We start from the raw sequence: 25705 nt of genomic DNA, 5'->3' as shown, positions 1-25705 counted from the left end.
ATAGCATTTCAAAACTTTTGTTGTTATTGAGTGGCTGAGCTAAAGTGGTTTGAAGTATAAATACAGTGAGCTGTAGGAGCCAAGGCTATAAATTGCCTGTGGGGTCCTAATGCAAGAGAGCACTTGAACATATTTATAATTTCAAGCCAATTGACTTTGGAAGTACTGTTCTGCTTATGTGCATTTAGGTGTCTGGCATGTTCAGGGTTTTACCAAGATCCATCTCAAAGCAGTGGTAGGTCTCTCTTTTTGAGAAGGATCATTCTACTACTTTGATTTCAGAGAGATGGGAAAACAAACAAGAAAAAAACAAAATAAATGCAAGTGATGTTTGAAAGAATATATGATGGTAAAACTGTCCTCTGTGATTTTCTGCCTGGGTATAAAATGCTGTCATACTAGAATGTTGTTGCAGGTGATTTCCTCTCAGAATAAGTTAATGTGGACATTTTAATATGATTGGTTGTATCTTTACAAAACTGTGTTTTGTTTAGGAAATTTAGTGAAGCTAAACCTTGCTAAATGTAAAGCAGTTATTCTACATTCCCAGAAAAGTAACTTAAGACTATGTGTAAACAGAGTTCACAAATTGACTTCAGTGAGAACTGTGAAGCTCTGCTCATGCTTTCCCTAAAATAATAGTGTACGTGCAACTTGAACAGACATTCCTGTTTAAGCACAAAAGCATAGGAAACGGATAAAAACAGTAGCTGGTCTTCCTAGATTTTTCCTCCATAAAAAGATGTCAGGCTTTTCACTCCACTTTTAATTCCATGCTCTTTTTAAATAATAATTATTATAAATCGCTCCTGAGGCTTTTATGGGACTTTCAGTCTGAAAGACAAATACTTTCCTTTTTTTAAGACTAAGATAACTATTATCCCGTAGGAGCAAGATCTTGGGGTTTTAAGTGGTAGTTCTGTGAAAGCATTAGCTTATTGCTCAGTGGTCAGAAAGCAAATCAAATACTATTTAATTATTAGGAAGCGAACAGAAAGCCAGCCATAGAACCTCAATATGCCACTGCATAAAGCTGTGGTCTGCTATTGTCTTGAGTACTCTGTGCAGTTCTCATCAAAAACATTTAAGAGGAACTGGAAAGTGTCAGAGAAGGGCAACAAGAATCATGAAAGGCTTCAAACAGCTTCTAGGTGAAGAACTATTGAGCTAGCTGTCTTCAGCTGTCAGAAATGCCTGTCACCTGGCTCAAAAAAAGCCTATAGGGGGAAATTACAGAAATCTTCAAAATTATGTGTGTGGAAGAGTGGTTAGGGTTTGGCTGTTCATTGTCTCTTCCACTACAAGATCTACAGGGCATTGTATGAAGCTGGTATAAGGTAGATACAGGAGGCAGCTCTTCACACTGGAGGCTGGCAGACTTGAGGAACTCATCGCAAAGAAGGCCGCAGATGCTAAAACTTTACACTCCCTTGCATTCTATGGGACACTGGCCACATGCGGAGGAGAGATCATTGATAGTTACTAGAAATACAAAAGCCATTATCTGATTCAGGATGTCCTTATGCTGGAATTAGTTAGAAGCTGGAATACTGCTATCTATGTGTTTGTCCTCCTTTCATTCTTCCCCAGACATCGGTACAAGATCACTGTCAGGTGAAGGATTATGGGCAAAAGGATCCTTTTGTGTGGCACAGTGTATCTAATACTAGTTGTTTAGCATTACTTTATGTAATTAGTTGTTTAGTATTAATTTATATTACTGCTTACATGCCTATGGCCATTGCTGTACAATCATTCATATTGGACCTGTGGACTAGAAAATCATTGTACAAATTTTTTGTGAGTCAGGAACGTGCGGATACGCATATTTTTGTAAAGTTGGGCAGTACTTCGGATAGCATGTAAGGAACTAATGAAGCAGTAACCTGGCTGTTTTCAGTATTTCTGAGGACACTAAAATTAAACAGACATTAAAGGAAGACACTTAAAAGAGATCAACAGGAAAGAATCACACATATGCTGGGGGAATGTCTTCTAAGAGCAGTAGCTTGGATGAATGTGTGAAAGTGACTGTTTGCAGGCGGTAGGCAGAAGGCAAAAAATCCTGTTATGGTCTGCTTAGAGGTGAAAGACTTTTCAGTTCTGTCTGGTACATGGGATGGAAGTAGTCCCTGAAGGATCTTGGCAGCGAAAATTTAAGTATTATTAAGATCCTTCAGAAAATTTCAGAGCAGCAGGAGATGTAGAATGAGGACCTTCTTGGTCAGAGGGACAGGCTGGGAGGAACGATAGGACCTAAAATGGTAAGAGCATTCTGAGTGCATCTGAGAATGGCAAGATCAAACTTACCTAAACCAGAGGAAAAGATGCTGCATTAACTATGTGAAGTGTCAGGGGAGGATACAGAGAGATCTGCACCTGCTGTATCTGACAAAACCGACCATGGGTGTAATTTAACTGAAAACAGCTTTTGTCAGCAGCAGTCTCTCCTGCAGGTGCAGAAAAAGTAATTTTTTATTATTTCTTTGGCTAGTTCATTATAAGCCAAGAAACCAATCAGGACATGAAAAATCAGGAAGTTTTGTTTTCCAGGAATAAATGTTGGGTCTGAGACAATAATGCTTAAATGTTGGAGGATTTAAGTAACTGGAAACCAGCTATTCAAGTAACTGGAGTACTCAGAGTGTTAGGGTATTTCATGTAAACTACCCCTCAAAAATCTCTATACTATCTTTTATTTATGTTTTATTTATTTTAATCTTCTTCTCAAAAGTGTTATTTTTTAGCTTAATAAATATGCTAACAAATAGGAATCGAAATAAATTTGAAATAGCATGTATTCCCTCTATATAGTGAAAAGAATGACAACTTGAATGTGAAGTCCATTCTTCCCATGCAAATCAACATATTTTAATGGCTAGAGTGGGAGTTGGCAACTCTTGGAGGCAGACTCACAAGCCTTTTGTCTGAGACCATCCTGTCATTCTTATGTTTATAGTCAGCCTTTTCTAAGCAACGTAACTTAAAATTATTGAGGGAGAAATATGCAAGTGATTATTTAGCACTGTTTCCTGATGGCTGATTGCAGATGATAATGAAATCAGTAACGTTACACTTTTTTAAAGATAAGGCAGATTATCATGCCCTGAACACTCCTACGCTTAGCGCCAGGGCAGTGATGGGGCTGTCACATGAGCAGCTAGTAGTTCCAACGCTCTGTTTATCTAACTCTCCATTATTCCTTATGGAGATGATATACGTGAGTAACAGGAGCGAATATGTCATTAATGCTACTTAAGCAGACAAACAGGATTCCTGCCTTTTGAAATCCTTCTCCTCTGATTATGCCTTCGACCAAAAGACAAGATGGAGCCTGCACAGAACACTTGCAGGGTGATTCATTCTGGAGGGCATGGTTAGGAGATTACCTTTTAACGCCTAGTTTGCACTCAGTTGTAGGGCTTTATGTTCATTTGAGGATTTTGTATATTTGATTGTGATCTGATTTCTAAAAAGCAGATCTGAAAACCTGTGCCGATATTTAAACTACAAAAGTATCTCCACGCCCTTCACTTCCTTCTGTTAGGTTTTAAGGCCTAATATTAATTTCTAGCAGCATTTCAAGAAGGTGAAAATAGTTATTTGGCCGTTCTTTCTTTTATACCACTTCAAAGCTTTACTTAGGGTCAGGGCTTATTTTAAACTCAGTACTGTACAAACACAGAAATAAATGGTCATATTTCACTTAGGAAAAAGAGATAAAGAACTAAAGTTCCCATAATTTACAGTTTCCAAGTAGGAGCTTAAGCAGAAATATAGCCACGTAAATGAGAATTGGTGTGTATATATATTTTATAATCTTGGCTACTTTCTCATAGGGTATGGTATAAATTAGTAAATAGTTCATGGGATGAATTTTCCTTCTTTGTCATCTCCTACTAACATAATTTTCCTTTTTGTGCCTACCCTCTCATAAATAACTGATCCAACTTAAGATCAAAGGGTCAAGTTTGTTCCTGGTATTTCACGTTGCAAAAGTATGCTTTGAAAAGCATGATTAAGGTCTGGACAGTCCATCTTCTGGCAGGTGGAACTGAAGGCATCAGGAGTAACTAAAGGTTGTGTGACCTGTTTAAAATCTAAAATATCTCCAACGTATAGTGCTATCTATGTACATGCAAATATTTAGACACTTAAGGGATTGCCATGCAGGGTTTGCCATGAGTAGAAGAGGCTAGACTTCAACTGTAAATTTTAGCCTTGTGTTTTTATAAAGGAAAAAAGCAAACAAAACTGGCAGATCTAAATTAAACTGGAAGTTCTGTTAAAGTTACCCTTTTCTGAGAATCAGTAAATTACACAGGTACATTATCGTATCTATGACACCCACAGCATCTTTGTGGCATGAAAGCTCTATCAGCTGGTAGCAACATTAAGAAAGCTTGAGCATTTCCTGTATTTTCAAATGCTTCTTCAAAACTCTGTTCTTTTGGGGCTTTTTTATGCACGTACAGTGTTAAATGAGGCAGCTACATAACGTTACTGCGTGCTTCTAATTCATGCTGTGACCATAGTGTGGTTAGCTTCAAGCTTCCGTTTCAAACTTCATCTTCTCTTTGTGCGCTGATAGCCCTCAAGCAACGAAAGAACATCTGCAAGGAGCACTAGGACAGCTGACCGTGCTGGAACCCTTAGCTGTCAATGCATGCTGTTACCAGGTCAAAGTTTGGGCCCAAAATGCAAAAAATACAGAACTAACCATAGAAATACACCCTGAGACCTATTGGGCATACAAGTTAAGACATAGATTCTCCCACACATCTCCGGTGAGCAGCTCAACTCTGAAACAGTGTGTGGTTTTGTATTTCATGCAGCTTGGCTACTAAGCAGTGGCTGTGTGCGCAGCCATCCGTGTGTTATCTCGGGATCTACAAATGCGAAAACTAGCCATCCTCAAAGAGTTTCATGCAGAGTCAGCTCACAGGTACTGGAGGTTCTGCAGAGCCGAATTTTCTTGGTCATGTTACCTAATTTATCATAGCACAGAGCGAGAGATAACCCAGCTCAATATACATCCAATGAGATACGATGAGTGCAGAGATACTCTTGAAGCTCTGCCAGAGTTGTCTTAGACCCAGCAGAACTTGGGCAGGCCCTGTGCAAAATCATGGCACCACTGTTCTTTACTGTCTGTGTAATCCAATATTTCCAGAAGCCACATGATCCTTGCTCCTTATCTCCCTGGCTATTGGAGAGTTACTTGCCTGCCTGATATTTTTCACATCTGTTTCCAAATGAATGCTATTCTTTCTTTTGATATTTGACGACAAAAAAAAAAAGAAAACACTACCTCACTGTAACCAACTGAGTTAGTGCTGTTGCTGAAATTGTACTGCTGCCTTTTTTTTTTTTTTAAATCAGCTTTTCTCCATGATGAAGGTAAGATCGTCTTCCTGACTGATCATTCTTGTCAAGACACGCTAAGCAAGCTTCTGCTTTCCTCCATTCATCTGCTCTTTGTCCATCACAGTGAACACAGATTTCTTGTTCCCATCAATTGTAATTCACTTTGCCTATATTACTATGACATCAGTTTGTGCAGCACAAGTGAGGTAGGATATTCACTTCCCTAATTTTTCTCCTCCGTTTCCTGCTTACAGCCTTATTCATAGGGGAAATACTCTGTCAGAATCCACAGGCCACTCTCTTTTCTTCCCCACAGATCATCCTGTAAGAATTCCTTCTGCCTTGGTACCTGCAATGCACAGACAGGCAACCAAAGACTAGAGAGCTGGCAAGTTGAGATGATTCATTACTGTTCAAAGTTATTTGTTATCTCGAACTCTTAACACCACTCTTTCGTTGCCTTTTGTGTTTTCTCATCCTCCATTGTGAGTTGGGCGGGAAAGAGATTACTTTTGTTTGATAGTTGGAGCACCTTATTTATTTGGAGACTCCAGGCACTAATATCAGATAAGTGATGATAAAGAAGGCTCAGTAGTGTTGCCTCGTCATGTATGTTTCACTGTTGAGGGGAAGAGGAGACTATCATCATATGGAGATCTCGTATGGAGACTGGCATAGTTTCTACCTTCCAAAGTAGAAAAAGATGGAGAACACTTTTGTTTGTTTATCCATATAAAATCATAATTAAGGATTTTGTACACATGTATAGGCACCCGAGAAAAAATGGAATGGTTTTGTTGTCATCAGTTTTTGCTTTCACATCCAGAGAGAACTCAAGAATGCCTAAGATGTTTGTCCCACATTTCCTGTTAAAAGGAGGTATTTTTGTCCTCATTGCAGGGGCAGAAAAAGGCAAAAAATTACTCTTTAGAATAAACTATATCAAAAGTTGTTATGGAAAAAGGAAACTTTTTCCCAAAGCAACTGCTTTGCTGCCTTAACAGTAACAGTATTTGTTATCTTTAGTTATAGCTGGTTTGCATCCTTGCTTTTTCTTCCATTATCCCACATGCACAAGATACAAATGGAAAACCTTCATTAGAACTTAATGTCATATAGCTTAATGACACACTTCTAGCCTGTTCTTTTGTATGCTTTACGTCCTTACAATTAATAACTTTCACAGTTTAATGAGATTTAAGGTTCCCTGTGCTTATTTCTGCAGGCACCCTAGACAAACATGTAGAACTAGAGAAACTTGTGGCCAAGTTCCTTGGTGTGGAAGATGCTATGGTGTTTGGCATGGGCTTTGCAACTAACTCTATGAATATTCCAGCCCTTGTTGGGAAGGTGAGTACTTCCTTAAGGAACACATAGAACAATTGTTTATTAATTGTTTTAACAACTGTTGTAGTATTCTGGGCACACATTAAGTGGAAAGGCTTGATGGAGGAACAAAGCTTGATATCAGGAATGCGTGAGTCATAAGGCTGATGACTATGCTCCATTTTTTCTAGCTCTGGGTGTCGCTATCACACATACCTAACATCTATTTAAGGATGAGTAACATGGTTTTTTAGCTTCTCTTAACAAAGTTGCTTCTCCCTAAAAAGTAAGCAAATGTTGCATCCCATGTCTCAGGTGTTGTCGGATCAAGTATTTGGGCTACTTGCTGAGCTATTGCCTAGATGCATGTGGTGAAAGATGTTCATTAGGATATTTTTTACAACACTTTCAGAAAAGAAAAAGTACAGTATTGATCATTCCTGATCTCCAGCCAGCCGTGCAAAGAAAGCTGGCAGCGAGCACGGGTCTAAAGCTGTGACCATATGACAAAAGTTGGGTTCTTATTTGGTGAACGGACTTCATCTCCAATTTGGGGTACCTAACACAATGGCATGAAAATCCATCATCTTGTCAATCACAGCTCCTGACGTAAGCAGATACACTGTGCTGCTAGCGAGGAAAGTGAGTAGCTTCTCTTTAGTTCATGCAAGCACGAAACAGTATTTCCCTCTTGGTGGAGATGGAATGAACTCAGTGTGTGGTGCATGATTAGGATTTCTTCTGAAGCACCAGCCTAGCAGTGAAGTCACTTCTTAACTCGCTATTGAAGAGAAATACAGCTTTTGCAAGAGATTTCTAAAACACGTGTACACAGGGGTTGGGCAGGGAGAATCGCTTCAGCTGCCAGAACATGAACTTCAATCTGCAACAGTGCTGGAGAAGTTGTCCTGAAATTTCAAAGGAAACAGATACAGAGAATTAACAAAGGTAAATTTCTGAGATTGCAGGCATATGTAACAGCATAAGATACTTGTCCTTTGCTTAGCTATAAAATAATTTTCCCTCACTTAGGTGGTCTCTTTCAGAGGTGGGATATTTAGATATAAGTGGCACAAATAAAGATATCACTATATGTATGATATAGGTTATAACTCTAACAACTTACTATTTATTAATATTATATACTATTATAATATATATATTACAGATATTATGTAATTTCCCTATGTTGGGGAGATTATTCCTAAATTTGCCTCAATAATTAAGCCTAGCAGCTACATTTTCTTGTCAAGATGCATATACTCTTACTGTAGTTCTGCATACCAGTCTTTAGGCAGATTTGTGTGAGTATCTCTCAACGTAGGCATAATCTGTGTTTCCAAAGTAAGTATTTACTTGATGTCGTATTGCCCTTTGTGTAATGAAACCATAGCACAAGATGTGTAATTGAAAGCAGAGCTAAATTAGGGTTCCAGCTTGAATTTCAACTGTGAATCCTGACTGCTGTTAATATAATATACAAAGTTTTCTCCTGCATTTCTATTTTAGTTTCTAAAAAGAAAATGAGCTTTCAACTGAGTTAATTAATGAAAAATATACTACAGGTGAACTGTATATGCATTTACCTGAGAGAGACTCTGCCTGGTGCCTAGGCTCCACTTACATCTTAATGGAAATGGTATTTATGAAGCATCGATCCGTTGTGATCTCATTTCTGCAGCCCAAAGTGCTGATGTCAGTCCAGCCTCAGTATTACTGCTCCTTATGTTACCGTCGTGCAGTCTTTATGTATGGGGTGGTGACTGCATTTTCCCTGCAACACAAAATAGACTGTAGACAGGTGATAGAGGAAGCAACATTACTTGATTTTGCTGTAAAACAGTCAATCTCTACTAGGATTATTCACTACTTTCCAGTTAGAGGAAATATTTGGCCCCTTTGCACCACCTGGGAATGCCTGAGAATCTGATCCCACAGTTTCTGCCTGCCTTTGCAGTGTGTCCTGGCACCTTTAGAAAAGTGGCAGAAAATCCAGCTCATGTTTAATACTTACAGCTTAATTGGTGCAATGCTATATCATAGACACACGTGTATGCTGACACAGACGTGCATGCATGTCAACAGCCTCCCAATTCATGCAGATGCTTATTGTACTCCTTCTCCACAGGGCTGCCTCATTTTAAGTGATGAGTTGAACCACACTTCTCTCGTTCTTGGTGCAAGGCTTTCAGGTGCTACTATTAGAATCTTCAAGCATAATAGTGAGTATTGAAGTTGGAAATATTTAGAGACAGAGTTGTTGACACCTCAAAGGCAAGAATGCTTCCTTTCAATGCTTGCTTTGCTGTTAGTTCCCAGATAATACTTTTGTCCAGGCAGAAGGATTAAGTGCTCAATATTATGAGTGATATCTGATGGGGAAAAATTAATAGTGTAATACTACAATTGCTGTTGTGGATGATTTGGATCATCAGGTTGGACCTTAATTTCAAAATCCAGAGTCTTAATCTCATTGCTGTCTTTTTAACATGCTGAATGACAGTGTGCCGTCATAAAGGTTTTATTGTTATTGTCCCTACAGCCAAAATAGTACAAACATACTTACAAAAAACATATGCCATATTTCCTGCGTCTGTTTCTAGCAGGTTCAGTGCAACCACAGTTACATTGATGTGGCATTACTTTGAAATGGTTACCCTGAATCCCCAGGGTAATACCAAAGGCACAGATGGTTATACCAAGAACACCATCCCAAATATTTCTTGAAGTATACTTTTAATATAGAAATCGCACATTAACTTTGAAATCATATAATTATCTTCTAAAATACTCAGGGTTTTTAACTTTTTATTTAGTTAATGCTGCTGTGATTACTGCCAGAGACATTGATTGTGACTAGTTTTGGTGACAAGAGCTTGTTCTTTTCCCTTACTCCCCATTTCAATTCCCCTTTCCATACCCATTGCTGCCACCAGGCAATGACTGCGACAGAGGTTAAGAAGCTAGAGAAGTGGTGAGGAATGAGAAAAGAGGTCTGATCACCTTTGTTAATAGCCAATATAGTCCTTTCTCTTTAAGTGCTGTGTTCAGCCCTGAGGTGAGCAAAAAATGAATTATGCATTTGCTGAAAAAGGCCTAAGGACCTGTTGGAATGAGAAGCACACTATAATTATAATATCAGATGTTGTTATAATTAATATCTATTCATAATTTGGGCAAGAAGCAATTTCTGAAGATCATTCAAGAATTAAAGATCATCTGAACCTGAATGTTTTTACAGAAGTAATTATTTCATAGATTAGCCTGTAACATACCCCAGCTTGGTTCACTTCCACAAATCTGGATATGCTAGGCATGGTTGCTATACCAGTCTTTTCTCAACTTTTCCTTAGCTTGTTCAGTGCCTTATCCCATTCAAACTTAGATTTGCAACATATCTTGCGGGGTGACCTCTCACTACCCAAATCCAAATATTCTCAGCCTCTCCACCTGTCTGTGTTGCATGCAGCCCACTGGCTTGTGTAGCTTCCCACAGCATTTCAAATGCCATTCCAGCTTGTGGAGTGTATTACTCTCAACTGCTAGGGAAGCAGTGAAGACATCACTTGGAGCCGTCATTCTCGCTTCAAGGAATTTGGTCTCTAACCATCCCCCAGTATTTCACTCTGTTCCCAAGAACCTTATACCTAACCAGTCTGTGCTTGTGCTTATGATAAATTAAAGCTGATGTTCTTTTGAATAATGTGTGAACCTAAAAATAATAGTGACCTGTCCAAAAAGCACTAATCCAGCAGTGGAAAATGTAGACAGTCCCTCTAAGGGTCTTGGCAAACAACAGTGGAAGCCCATCCAGGTTGCTTTGGAAAAAATCACTGCTTTCTAGATGAGAGATCTGATTTGCCAAAGTCAGTCTTGTATGCCATTTCTGAGACTTAACTTATTTTCAAAATGAAACTGTTGAAACTTACGCAAATACTGTTTGGAGTTTGAGTGTCAGTTTTTGTTATCGCAGTTTTGTAGGGCTTGAGTCTTAACCTAAGTTGTATTTAGAGAGCACTTCATGTGAAGAAGCTTCACGCATTCATGCTGTCTCTCTCAGCCCACTGAGTCCCTCAGTGTTAGTTCCATGTTTAGAAAGTTAGTTCTTTCAAATATTTCCTTAATCATACCCATGAGTTACAGATCACCAACAGCTTTTAAAATCACATATGCAGAAATGTATGTATGTGCCTTTTGCATTGGAGAAAATAGGATGTGTGTTGAGGGAGGATAGCAGTAGAAAGAGTGTAATCTGGCAGAACTGCCTTTGTAGGATGCATAGTTTCACCCAAAGAGAGGTAAACAGCCTTCTCTGGATCTGTCAGGGGTAGTGTAATACAAGCCAGTACAGCAAATTAATTAAGGACACGCATAACCAAAACTTCCAGCTTGTGTTGGGAGTGTTCTTTTCAGTTAGGCAGGTGCTTGTTTTGTTAGATCAGAGCTGTGTCACTTATGCTCCCAGATTGTCCTTCTTGGTAATGTGTGGACCTATAGCTTGTATACAGGCATGCACACACATGCCCAAATTGTCAGAGTATGTTAGTGCTGTCATTGTCATGCTTATGAATGGAGGAATTAAGCCGTTATCCATGTCATACTGCTTGATACAAAAGAAAGGTTCGTTATGCTGTATTGGCCCTGTGGATGAACAGAAAACTTTGCACCTTGAGTTACCACTTGAAGATCTTTAATAAGCATTAATTTCAGCATTAGGTAGTAATGTGTTTTGTCTTACTTTTTAAAATCCTCCTCTGTATTCTGGTCAAAAAAGGCAATACCCTCTGCCTTTTCTTTCCAAGGACAGGGTATTGATGTATGTCACTTCATATAAGGAAATCAATGACCGTTTAAAGAGCTTGGCCCTGGGCATCAACGGGAGGATGTTACTGTGTCAAAGGCTTGGCTAGGGCCCTTTGATGAGCATCTGGAACAATTCTCCAGCAAGGTGCAGAAACAAAGAATAAATCTCAGTCCTGTCCCAAAGAGAATTAGGGCTTAATGTGCATTTCATTCTTACTTGTTTGTATGGAGCCAAGTTGTGTGCTGGCATGAGTTGGCGCATCTCCTTTGGAGCTGTGCCAAGTCACACACACATGCTGTTTGACCCAGTATTGCCCTACGCTAAAGACAATAGAAGAGGTGCCAGGCAGTACCACCACTAGTGTCCGAGACATGCTTTCTGTGCAGGAAAATCAAAATAAATCCAAATCAAGCAGCAGATTTTGAAGTTACCCTTTTGATATTAGAATGCAGCATGAGAAAGCAAACCTTTTTCCGTGCTCCTTGTTGCTTACATCAGCCACTTTTGAAATGCTGTGTAATACCCTTGATAAAACTGCCTAGAACGTATTTACTTTGGCTCTGACTTCCTTGGTTGCACATGTGTTGTAGAGACACTGGGAGAAGGGTGAGGTGTGAATGTTTGTTGCAGTTATTATAAATGGTTATCAAAATGAGGAGGAATAATTATGTAACAATTTAGTGAAGCAATGATCTATTTTCTGAACCAGCTACTTCCTGAATATTATACAAAAAACACGCACAGGTGTGTGCTAGTAACCTTCCTTTCTGACAAGCTTGGCACTGTAAATCTCTCTCCCCTCCCTTTTTTCTCCCTCTTATGGAAAAAAAATTTTTAAAAGACAAATTATAGGAAACATTGTTCTATGATAAAAATATGTCACAGAAAAGACAGTAAAACCTGCCATTTTAAACTTGCTACTGAAGTACATTCATCTTTCAAAGACTATGCTGTAGCTAATTCTGTAAAACTGTGTTGTTTTATTTCAAAGCATATAATCTGTAATATTGAATCTATTTGTCATTACTCAAAAGTAAATAACTGTGCTTATTTTATTAGTAAGAAGTAATCTCGACCTATTAGCTTAATTATGTATAATGTAATTCTTATTCTTACAAAAGTTAATGGAATTCTATTTCAATAAGTGGGTAGCTGTCCTAGGCATTGCACTGCTCACAAAAAATCTGAAGAGTTTTTCTAGAACTTTTCTAGAATGAAATTGTTAGACATCTATGCTTCTCCTAAGTAAAATAAAAGTCATCTGGATGTTTCTGCTTTTTGACAAAAACATTGCACAGGCGTATGAGAAGATTTTCAAACCTTAAAGTGAATAATAGAATAAAAATGTGCTGTGGACCTGTAAGTCCATTTTTATTACAACGTAGGAATGTGCCATGCATCCTGCCTGCCAGTGAACAATCCCTTCTTTGTAAACAGAGAGGAATTTACAGGTCTGGGTTGAGAGAAATTAAATGCACAGGCACACACCTACAGGTTATCTGTGTGAGAGAAATTTGGGAGAAAACTCCATTTCAGCTCTATAACTAAAAACTACTGAATGGGGCATTCCCTTCCTGTGGGCTCTTATTAACACTACTGCTAGTCTTCACCCTGCCAAGGCCACACCAGGTATTTGGGTGGTAAGGGACTTTTTCTGTCCCAGGGACTTGTGAGTTTTTGTGGATGCTAGCAGCAAAATTCAGCTCCTTGGAGCCCCTGACCTGTGGAACGGATGTAGGGGATTTTTAAATTTTGGCGGGGGGGGACACCTGAGCAGTCCTAAATTTATGTAGTAGTGTTTTTAGTGGCCTAAAATCATCCTGACCTGCCCATAAAGCATCTACCTTTTGTCTCCCCTGCTGTGGTATGGGCACCATTCAAGTTACCATTTCCCAGGCAGTGAGTTGTTTAGGAAGCTAGAAAAGAGCTGCATTTCCACACTTGAAATGCAGCCAGCAGCACAGTCCAACAACTAGTGTGCAGTGGGGAGAAGGTGGAAGGCTAAAACATCCCTGCCTCTGTGGCAGTAGTGGCCTGGCCTGGGTTAGTTTTGCGCCAGAAGATGTCTGATGTCACCCTTACCAGGCCTGGGCTCCAGGGAGCCTCTCCCACCCTCCCCAAGTGACCAGTACAGGGTCCTTCAGCTCTGTGGAGGCTACACTCTTGAATAATTTTATTTCCTGGCCCAGGGAGAGACTGACTTATAACCTGCTCTTTTTTATTTCTAACACAATCTTTTATTAATATCATATATTTCAAAGCACTTTTTCAGAACCTCTGAAATTTCTCTTGGTTAAATATTAGCCAAAATCCCTTGACCCTCCCAATAAAACTCTAAAAGCAAAACCAAATAGCTAACCATTAATCAGCTTGTGATTTTATCAAGGGTTTTGCCACAGCAATTCTGGATCTTATATTGGTATCAGGTGTAGCAATTTTGGGTCTTATACTGGTATCAGGTAAAAAACTATATTTGTTCATTCAGTGGACAGATGAGTGTATTACTAACTACATCCAAGTACATTCTGTTCATATCAGCCTGTATAAGAAGGTGCTGACATGGCTCAGGATTTGTTTATTCTTTCTAATTCTACTGCATTTCCCCCATATAGCATCAAGCGATTCAGTTGCAGTCACATTTTCAGGTTTAGATTTGCAGTCTGTGGGAATGTCATGACTGCGCACAGAAATCAGGCCATGTGGAAAAAAGAATTCCAATTCTCTTCATTGCAACGGCACTTGAACACACAATCAGAACAAGCGATACTACAAGGAGGGCAGACAATTGCAAGGCACAACCAGGCACCTTGGTTAGATGAAAATCTGCCCTCTAATCTGGTGCTTGAATCCACATCTGAAATGGGAATCACAGTAGTACATTCCTAGCTCCTCCTTATGCACCTTTTCAGTGTGTTGTGAAAGTAGTAAGGGGTTTTTTGGTTTCTCAGAAATGAGGTGGTTGATGACAGGAGTGTGTCATGCAGGTATGAGCTGTTCAGGTTTCCATACAAAATACAGTTTCCCACTTGGACAACAGTTGTGAATTTATGTTAATCCAACTCTGGCATTTCTACTCAGTCAAATTAATGCTTTGGAGTTCAGATATGTGTGCCATGAGGACATCTTAAAGACAAAACACAGCTACCTGGAGGAGTTGCAGTTAAGAACTGAAAGAACTTTTAGGCAGCAGAAGGCCCTCACCTTTCAGTGCAAAAAAGAAGGAAAGTAGAGAAAAAGGAAGTGGAAAACTGTAAGTGGTTGCCTTTAAGCAAGGAAGCAAATAAAATAGGGAGAAATGAAAGAGATAAGTGAACAGGTGAAAAGTAGCAAAAAATCTCTTTGGTTGCAAAAACCAAAGAGTTTGCAGTGGCTTAGTACAAGATGATTCCTTAATTTTTTCTTTTATTATTCCAAAGGTGTAAGTGGCCCTTGAATTTAAGAAAGGAGAGCAGTGTGATAGCCATTACAGAACAGGTTTAAAGGCACATAACTCACTAAGGTTTTGTCCTCCCTGAAGCCTCTGGCCACTATCAGAGACAAGATTATTGCACCAGATAGGTGGACCGCAGCCTAATCCAGTTTGGCGTGTATTTCCCTGTGACACATACAGACGCTGCCGCGGAGAGGAGACTGGTATATCCTGCTCCTAGCATGCTGTGTCTGCATTTGCCCGCTCTGATTTGAGAAAGCCACGTCTGACTTGCCAAGTGAGAATAGGAAGCTTTCCTGAGAGCGTGCTCTTTACTTTCACGGATATATATATTTATTGAGGGGCAGGGAGGGGAGTCTCAGACTGTTACTGTGGCTGCAGTAATCGCCACTCCCACCGCCCCATTCCAAACGAAGATATTCAAAGCTGTGATTTCAGGGAAATTACTCTAAAGATGCTTTTGCTGTTCAGAGCTGTGTCAGCAGTCAGGGACTTTTCAAAGAATGAAAGCCACCTTCTACAGTCCTACAGTTACTATTTAGACCAACAAAACCCTTGCGGTGGTTTCCCTTTGTTGCTTTAGGGATCTGCAAGGAGGGACGCCATTGGAGCTAGCCACTTGAGTCACCCATGAAAGGACAGTCACCAGAAAAGGTACCAGTGGGGAGGAGAACTAGAGAGGAGGAGGCAGATGCTGCAGCAGATGCACTGCAGCAGGGGAGAGGAGGCTGGATGGGAGGCTGAGAAGGGATGGGTAGCCACAGAGTCTGCACAAACTTGCATGCGAATGCGAAATGGGAGAAACTGAAAACGAGAGTGGCAAACACAAGGGGAAGGAAAGAAGAATGTGATAAGGGTTGTAGCAGCCTGTTTATTTTAATTAAAAGGGATTCAGCTGACATCATGCAGGAGATTTCCAGCCCACGCAGAGGAATGGTGATGACATCCCCAGCATTGCAATGTAAGGGTGAGGGGTGGAGATGCCGTGTCTCCCTGTGAGGAGGCACTGAGCATTCCTGGGAGAGGGTAGAGGTCCCTCAGGAGCCTGGAGTCCCACCTGCACTGGAGGCAGCATGACACACAGCTGTCCACCCAGGTCCAGGCTCGCTTCGACCCACTGGCAGTTTGTGGTGTTGGTATTTCTGTTGAAGTAACTCTGAAGGATCACAAACAAGGATTATGCAAGTCTATATTAAATTCTAAAAAGCCTAAGAGATCCACTGTCCCCGCTTAGGAAACTTTATCCTCCATATCTAGTCAACATGTCATAGGGAGAAGGTGGAAAGTGAGACAAGGGTAGATTTGATTGTGCTTTGACTAACTAATCAAGTGAAATTCTTAACACCACCTCCTGGGCTGGTGAACGGTTGCTAGCCATTACTGCAGAAAAGCCTGGGCTGGTGATGGTCCAACAAGGAAGGACAGTTGTTTTCCCCATAACTGGTTATTCAAGATGGACTTGTGCAACTCATCATCTCCATGTCCCAGTGTTTCACAGTCTAACTATGTTTAATGTGCCAGTAATTTGAAATCCAAAAGTCACCTGGGGTTACACTGTTGTTTTTCCTGGCATTCAGTGTATCCCACTTTCTGCAAAGTCTAAGCACGAGCACATAGAGAGCATTGCATCTTCGCTTTGAATAACAGAAGCAGCCTTTTGGGGGAAGAATAAAGGTAACAGATTTTCTCTTCCTCCCAATTGCCTTTTTCCAAATGAGGCACTACAAGCACAGAGTAAAAAGGTCAGTAAAATTCATTTGCACCTAAAAAAATTATGTGTTGACTGTTGCAGGCCTCAGAAGGGTCACACATACATGATTTTCAGAAAGAAACGTCAAAACCAAAGTGCGATGGCCCTGATCCTGCAAACAGACATGTCCTTAGCCTGTACTCCAGCAGGACTATGTCATGTGTAAAGCCAGGCAAGTTCCTCCCTCAGAGAGGTTCTTCCCTATCTGTGGTCTCATGTTCGACACTAGTTTGGGCAAAGCAGCTATTCACACCCATTTATTTTTTAAACAATTCTATTTAATAGAGTTATATACATTTCACTTCTCTCTATCCTCTCCTCTTTCCTTTCTTTTTTTCATGTGGATGTGTGTTAAAACAACTGAATCTTCAAGCCATGCTTTTAGCTCAGAGGACTGGGCAAACTGACTTTCCTGAAGTCTAGAACCAATGTGGACTGATATGTAAGCAGAATAGTGAAATGAAAGATTCTGTGTGATTCAGAGGAGGGTTTCAAAGGTCCCAAAAAGATTTAGATGGCAATGATATCGGTAGAGAAATAATTCAGTGGAGAAAAGAGTGTGCCCGAATTCTACTTTGAGTGAGTGGGTGAACTTTCTGTCATCCTGGGGAGTCCTTTAATGCTCAGAACTGAAAAGGATTTCTGAATATTATCTACTCAAAACAAAAGAGAAGGTGAGCAGCTCTATTCTATGAAATATGCACGTGCTGCAAATGCTCAGCTGGGTTATAAATTCCCCTTCTAAAGCACCAAAGAACTTTTATTTCCTTGATTGCCATCTAGTGGAATGCTGTCTGCATTGCGTTGTTCATAAGAGCATTTCCACCTCGGACCTCACTGGGCTGTGCAGATGGTTGCACCATTGAAATAAGGGGCAACTTACCGTGCATGTTTTGTGCTTTGTACATTATAGAAAGGTCTTGCTAGGTCAAGAGATTACATGGTAAGGTGCAGTGTAGCACGGGTGTTTCCGAGCAGTTTCTCTTTCACCGACATCAGTAAGTGGTACTAGTAAGAGGTGCGGTATCAGGACGGAAGGTTTCAGGTCATAACCTGGCCAACACTCAAATGATAGGTTATTCATGATGGACGGTTACTGTGCACATGGGCTGGTTCCAGACAGGTGGAAACCAAACTATAGGTCAATATTAATACATCTAAGGTGTATTTTCTTCACTTAGGGTAGTTGTATTTTACAGATTAGCCTTGTACTATTTTAGAAGGTTATAATATAACTGCATTAGGATGTGTTGCTGAAACAGTGGGGTTATATCATGAAAAAATGCTATTGATTTTCTCAACCCACAATTTGAGCTGATCTGTAGTGTTCCTTGGGCTATTAGAGTCTCTGTAAGATGTTCTTTGAAAAATTTTGAAATGTTGATCCAGATTTCTGAAAAGTACCAGAATAACTCATTTTGAAGAGTGTTCATTCATGTGGAGAAACCAGAATGCTGGTTAGATTTCAACTCTGCATTGAGAGTCACAATTGGTCTGACCCTTATTCCTGTGATGTTTTTTCTTTCTTCTTCTGTGTTTTTCAAAACTTCAGTGGCTTTCCTTCAAGAATTTTGTTAGACTACCCACATGCAGCCCTTGAGAAAGCAGCTCAGTTTCTAACATTGTTCCAGGCCTCCTTATATTAAAGTCCTGCCAGTCCCCCAAGCATTTTGGCACCAAATTAGTGTATTCAGGCCATGTGCTTGTATCCACTTGTCTCTCCCTGTCTCATCAACAATCTTTCACTCACTTTCCTTCTTGAGAAGGACGAGATTTCTCTTACTGCCATCCTGACGTGCTTCACGCAGCCCAATCCAAACCTTTGCTGAAGTAATGCATGTTATTCATGAGCCCATGGTGATGTTGGAAAGCAACCAAAAACTCACTATTCAGAAGCCTTGAGACATTATGAATGTCAGCAACCCATACAGGCAACTGCTGGCGATTAGCCTCAGTACTTAAGCAAAGTGGTTCACTTTTGCCTCTAAAAAAAATTGTATGCCAAGAATTTCTAGAAGTTTCCCAGATAAGGTGCATAACTGGAAGCGTTTTGTAACTCTCCTTGTCACTAGATTGCATTCAGGCAAATTAAATCAATCATTGGGTCTTGCCTATTAATAAAGGAAGTTTATCTTCAGGACACACTTTTTTAATGTTGTCTTTTTATGGATAGGAAAAAATAGTACCCAGTAGAAAATCAAAAGTTCTTTAGAAAAGTCTTTGCTAATATTTTTCCTTCCTTCTTTTTCTTATTTTTAAATAAAGATATGCAGAGCCTTGAGAAGTTGCTGAGGGATGCAATAATATATGGGCAGCCTCGAAACCGCAGAGCATGGAGAAAAATTATCATCCTTGTGGAGGGCATTTACAGGTATGATTGTGTTTTAGAAACGTGAGTACACTTTATCATTTCTGAGGACAGAATGATATGTTGAGTGAAGCAAACATTAGGTATCTGAGAGAAATCTTAATGACGGTGGAGGTTATAATAACATTCTGTGATCTTAGAAATATGTTGATTTCCATTATGTCTGTCTGAGCCCTGGTGTAACTTGCTCCAGTTAGATCCTGTGCATTGTTCTGAATGTTGATTTAGCAAATCACAGTGGAGTGGGAGATGTACTGTGAGAGCAAGACAGATCATCAGTGGGCGTATGTTGTCACAGATGTGATAAAATTCATGGAGCTATAGTAGGTGAGGAGTTTTGCTAAGTGAGTAAGCAGAGTTTTCTAGCGTTGTTTGTTATGCACGGGCAGATCAAAAGACATCTATACAGAATTAATTAAGTTTTGCATGCCCAGTTCTTACCCAGCTGTTGGAATCTAAAATCTCAAGCTAAACGTAGGCCAAGTGATATCAGCACCTTTCTAGTAGTTAGTGCTGGGTATAATGGACTCACACTTTAACAGGAAAAACAATTTAAAAACTGGCTTTCAAAGAATTATATAGTGGTATTTCATGTAGCCCTGGTCCCTGGAGGTATTTGAATGAGAGAAGTGCCTTTGAGAATCCATCAGGTAATGTCAGCATCAGTAATACCATGTAATTATGGAGCATCCTAGTCAGATAGCTCAGGTTCACTGGTGTGGTGCACCTTACACCCAACCAGAAAGACAAACCATCACCAGAGTATGTAGCAAAGCAGAGGCACCAGCCAGGCTCACCATCCTGGGCTTCATCCTGGCAACAACTCAAGTCAGGAGAAGGTTGCTGGAGGGGCAGCTATGGGGCTGGTGGATAGCATGGATGGGGAGCTACTGATGGGCAAGGAGCTGGAGCAGAAAGAGGTAGAGATCGTGAAGAGGAGGGAAGGGCTGAAGAAGCAGGGATCTGGACATTAAGAGGGTTTGCAGGGATCTAGGTAAGGCTAGTGATGACAAGAAGCAGGTGAAGCAGGAGAAGGACAGTTTTGGGATTAGTGACACCCGCACCAGAGAGAAAAGAACTAAAACCACTCATTCACAGGACATGACATGGTTTATGAAAGCAACGTTAAACTTTATATGTAGGGATTATATCATGTGTTGCTGAAATACAGCCAGTCTGGATGGGCAGTTGCTTATGCCATTTTGTTGAGAAATCCTAGCATAGTTGAGCTGATTAGCTTTTTTCATTAGAAGTCTTTTACAATCTCATGTCATCACAATTTCATAGCTGTCAGTGCTTTCTTTTTACCTAACATTTTCCATCTGCAAAGGGAACAAATGAGTCCTTAACTAAACACCTGTCACTCAGAGCTGAAACAGGTCAGCAGCAGATCAGCTGATCCAAAGCAGGCTGAACATCTCCTTTCAACCAGAATAAACAGAGCAAAACTGCAAATAAACATAGCTTGGCACTACTAAAAGAAAGCTCAGATTTAAGGACTTTGATCATACAGAAATTAAGTGGACCACCAACATTTTACTGACAAATATCTCTATCGGTCACACGGTCTGCAGAAAATGCTCTAGCTGAGCTTTGTTCACTTTTAAATCCTTTACCCTGGATATTGACTACTAGGGAGCAAGAAGGTAGGCTGGTGACACAGATCAGTCCAAGCGGTGGGACAAACCCGCTACCAGATATTTGCAACTATAATAACTACAATTATATTTCCAGATGTATATTTGATAAGGTGTTCTCCTCTAGTTTTTGGTTCATTTTCCAAGGAGTTTTTATTCTCCAAAGTTCAAAGAACCTTCTGTTGGTATGCAAAATAAAAACATGTTAAACCTCAGAGAACCTCACTAAAAAGGAACCGTAAAGTTCTTTCAACAACTTAACGGCTAAACAATGTTAAGACCACTTGTGCCCTGAGTGTCTATGCGTGTGAAAGGCATAAAGGAAAAAAAACCCACAAAGCTCAGCGCTCTAATAGTGTCTCATTGGAAACTAGCCCTAGCAGTAGCTAGGTTGGTTGGTTGGTTAGTTGTTTCATAGTCTAAGCAAATCAGAAATTGAAGATTGTGGTTTGGTTGCAAAGCAAGTCTGCTCTGACTTGAGGGAGAATGCCACCACACCCCACCCGGGTTGTATCCCTGCCACCAGTGCCAACCTGAGATGCAGTCAGTGGATCTGTCATTACAGCACTGCTGGGAACAGATTCACAGGCCATGTAGTCTAATCCAATAAGTAGCTAATAACATTTCATATGCAAAAGAAAAGCTGGAGAAAGATGTATTAGAAATACTTTTACTTTTTTTGTGTGTGCATGTTCTTTCCTTTCTTGGACCATGATTTTGTAAAGATACTAAAATTTTCCAACCCTATATTGGCTAATGTTAGTTTTCCTGAAGAATTGCCAGATGCCAAATTAACATTCATCTAGAGGGTTTAAGAGGAGGTAGAGTGTTGTTAAAGTATTCTTCTTACAATAGTTAATACTGCCTTTTTTTTTTTTTTTTTCTTAAAGGACTTAAGTTATGCTTCAGGGACAACTAATACAGAATTTAAATAACTTGGAGCCATTCTCCAAGTTAAAATATCTTGACTTGCAAGTTTGGCTTGGCAAATTTTTACAGAAATGTGTTTTCCAGAGATGCAAAAGAAACACTAAGTTTTTCTTCTTTAAAAAAATACTGTTATATGGGACACCATAGTCTTAGTATGGTGAAGTTGATGGTATGGAAAAAAAAATTGCCTTCTGTTTCCATTAGGAGTATGTGAAACTGTGCATAAGCCCCGGCTTACCAGCTTGGCAAAATTTGAAAAAGGTCATTGTTAGCCAACATGAGCATTTCTGGAAATTGGACTTGTGTTTAAAACCATAAGCTGCAGATTTTGCTTGGTTACAACTGAAGGCAGAATTGACCCCTCAATTTGGGAAACACGCAAGCTACATGTCAAATAAATAGCAATAAGTATGTGTTTGTTTGCTTCTTAATGTCTCTATTATCTTAAAAAGAAAAAAAAAATCATCAGAAGTAAATGTAACTAATAGTGAAAGCTGGTTCTTAACTTGGACTAGCCTAGGAGCAAATATATTCCGTTTGCGTTCCAAACTGAGAGAGACCATCTAGCCATCAATCTTCAGTAAAAAAGCATGAACAAGTTTTTGCAGTATCCAGGGCACAAGTTAAACTGACTTGCTAAATCATATTTCTATTATTTAAATTCCAGATAATGTTTTCCTTGGCTTCTACTATTTCCAGTTCAGGATTAATCAGTTACTGTATCCTTACATGGTTTGTGGTAGGCTTCTGCTCTCTTGCACACATGTTTACCTAGGAGTCATATAGGCCAAGGCCCAGCGCAGGAGTTATGGGGCACCAGCAACCGATCAAAACAGATTGGTTTTCATTTGTTTTTCCCCTGCTTTTAATTTAATTGGGGTATTTTCCCTTCCAGCTCAGAAAATAGCTCTCTGATCAGTTAGATACTGTCCAGTGCCTTTTCATGTCCATTAGAAGTTCCTTGGGATTCAATACCAATACCGTAGGAAATTTATCAGAGTTATTTTTTATTTCCTGGGATTAAGTGACTGGACTTTCAGAAAAGAATGGGGTAACATTTAATGTCTTTGGCCAGGGACCAGCATTAAAGGTTAACATTTCTATCATTTCAGTGTATGGGGTTGTATTTCAGGGCAGGGTTGGAAGGTTTCCTGAAAACTATTGCTCTAAACTACAAAACAGAGATTGTTGTATGAATATGCAGTAAGAAAACTACACCTAATGTAAACATCAAAAATGGATTGCATACGTCTTGGAAGTAACAGGTCAGGAAAGGAGGGGTTTTCCCAATCACAAACTAGCCTGAAAGGGGAACAGGTAAAATTTTCAAATGTTGAAAGGATAGTGGTACTATAGGGCATGTTTAGAGACTTTGAGTGAAGCAGTTATGAAGAAGATAGTAGGTTGAATATCAGTAAATTAATTTTCCTGACAGAAAAAGAGATTGAAACTGTGGTACCATAGTAGGATGTAGAAAATTGTTTTCCCGAGAAGTTTCAAGATAAACTGGACAAAAGCTGTTAGTATCGTGTCAAGAGCGAGCCGGTGTTCCAAACGAAGTGACCAGCACGAGTGCACACCTCCTGTCTCTCAAAGTACCTGGCTCCACAACTCATCAGCTGCATCAGGAAGAATCTCAGTGGTTTGGTAGGGACTGAATCAAGCCTCAAAATTCAGTGATCCTAAAATTTTGGATTATCTCCTCACATCTGGAAGTAAATTCAAACTCAGTGCGTACTGAAGCAAGCTTTTGTGCCCACTCACCAAACAAGGGAGATGAGGGTCAGCTGCAATCTAGAAGTTTTACATCCCTGGCACCAAGCTAATAACTTTTGCTACAAGACAGAATGTAATACCACGTAATGAGAACATCTGGCCTCGGCAGAGCCAGCTTATGTTCATCTGCTTCCCGCTTTTCAGATATGCTCAAGCACACAGAGCACATCTGGAAACAGATCAATAGCTTTGTAAGAGTGACACAACCAGACTGCGACAGAATGACTACAGTTCATTTCTGGCTTTCTGGTTTAAACTCAGTCAACATCAATATTTACTGAAGGATTCAGTAAACTTTCAATTTGGGCTACCCAAGGGTTTATGTGAAGTGAGCTTTATCTTGGAGCAATTCTAAACAGAGCGGTGTTCATATCACAAACCATCTCCCAGGGTCAAAAGAGAGACCAAGAGCAGAGTAGGCAGCAAAAGAGCTCTCATCTCTGCCGTCAGGAGAGCTGCGGCCTGTTTGAATGGCATCACAGAGAACATACATGAAACCAGCAGCGCTTTATCTACTCCACGGATGCAAGGCCACGTTAGGGTCTCTGTCAACTATAGTAACATTTATGTCAGCCAGCATCTTTCAAGAGCAGTAAATCACCACTGAAACTGAATACAAGTGCCTTGTTTTGCTAAACAGTTTAGAGTTCAAAGAGAAATCTCCTTGTCATACAAGTAAGAAAAGTTTTCGTTAAATCCTCTTATTGGTTAAATCTTGCAACAGCCATGTACCAGCTCTGTGTATTCTGGGATTCAGCGACAACTTTGCTTCCATGCCACAAATATGCAGCAAATCAAGCTCTGTATTTTTAATTTACCATTTTTACTCTTGTCTTTTTGAAGACAAATGCTGTCAGTCCCATCTGAATCTCTGTGAGCCACCAAGCCTAATGATGTCCATGTAAACATGGAAAAAATGTTATTATCCTTTTCTGCCTAGCTGGTCTACCCAAGTATTGCTGGAAGGTGGAGGGTGGATTGCCCAATCGCTCCCCTCTGTAGAAGTGCTCCTTGGCACCACTCTCACTCTCTGACCATATAGCCAACCTGCAGGCTGACCCAACACAGCTGAAAGCTGTCGTCCCCAGCACATACGATGCTGCATGCCCAAGCACACCCAGTGGCTCAGTATAATTTTTAGCTGAATAATGCTTTGACTCTGGGCTATGTGAAGACTGTGGGCTCTGCCCTTGCATTCATTAGGAAAATAGCTGTGGTGGTTCAAGTTCCTTCTGCCCCAGCTGCCAAATGCTATTTGGGAAAAGTGAGAAAGCTGAGTCCTCAGGAACTTGTATTACAAGCCCACCCTTCTTTGCTGCAAGAGACCATGTGCCGATACACAGCCCCAAAGTTGCCTCTTTTATGGCCGGGCAGAACAGAAGGGCAAGATTTGCCAGCAGTCACCTGACAGCCAAAAATATGCCTCCAGGCACACACAGTCAGGCTCTCTGAACCTCCCAGTATGAACAGCACAGGCAACCCTTGTCCATGGCTTCTCCCCTGTGCTGTTCTTTCGAATTAATGGAGACTTGCCTATGGGTAGGTCTCCTTCAAAACTGGAGACCAAGCTGTTTCCAAGTTTACTCAGGAGACCTTAGGATGAAGAAGAACTAAAGTTGTCAGAAATTTCCCAAGTGCTAAAAGCACATCCTGCCCCTTTTGTGGTACCAAACTTCCAGCTGCATACTGCAGCTAGAGTCGCAATAAAACAATCTGTGAAAGCCAGGATCTAAAAATTGCCAAAAAGTTGTGTTGATTGCACTGCTCTTTCGTACATGCTATTTGGGAACAAACTTGACGTTTCTGCTTGCCTGAAACTCTTGTAGCATTTGCAATTGGATACACCTTAGCCGCAGGCCTCAGCCACAGAGCACTGGTTTTCCTGGCACGCAGCATGCTCAGTTTGTATTTGTTAGGAAGTATTTAGCATTTAAAAACCTACTCACTAGAGCCACTGGAAGATAACATGCTTAACTCGTTATGAAATGAGCATATCTAAGCATAGCTGTAGTCATCTCACAAAGGGTTTAAAGATATAATAGTCTTCACAGCAATACTATTGATACTTCATCGTCATGGGATTAGAGTGCATTTCTTATTTATCTCCCTGGGCTTTCATGTTGCTGTACACCTCTGTGCCTTCTAACTTACTGACGGGTTTACCGGCAATACCAATACAAAAGATTTATCATCTTTTCTTATTTCTACAGATCTCAATACACCATTAGTGCAAGTTCAGAATATTTCTTTTTCCTGCATGGTGTAAGAAAGTAAAAAGAAAAAGAATGGAAACTTTTTCCTTTTGAGTACTAGGTGG

The 25705-nt window shown here is 40.2% G+C and overlaps 1 protein-coding gene across 1 annotated transcript in view; it reads left to right on the top strand.

The window, feature by feature from the left end:
- Positions 1-25705, top strand: part of SPTLC3 (serine palmitoyltransferase long chain base subunit 3) — a gene marked incomplete at both ends in the record, with an annotated part of 84272 nt that overhangs the window by 39005 nt on the left and 19562 nt on the right. The window contains 3 exons of the mRNA XM_081997526.1: positions 6593-6717; positions 8822-8915; positions 18943-19048. Coding sequence (XP_081853652.1) covers positions 6593-6717; positions 8822-8915; positions 18943-19048 — 325 coding nt within the window. The remainder of the gene's footprint in view (positions 1-6592; positions 6718-8821; positions 8916-18942; positions 19049-25705) is intronic.

The sequence above is a fragment of the Phaethon aethereus genome (assembly GCF_964289735.1).
Source record: "Phaethon aethereus genome assembly, chromosome: 3".
Lineage (NCBI taxonomy): Eukaryota > Metazoa > Chordata > Aves > Phaethontiformes > Phaethontidae > Phaethon > Phaethon aethereus.
The sequence above is the reverse complement of the archived record's forward strand: the minus strand, read 5'-3'. Positions and strand labels throughout refer to the sequence as shown.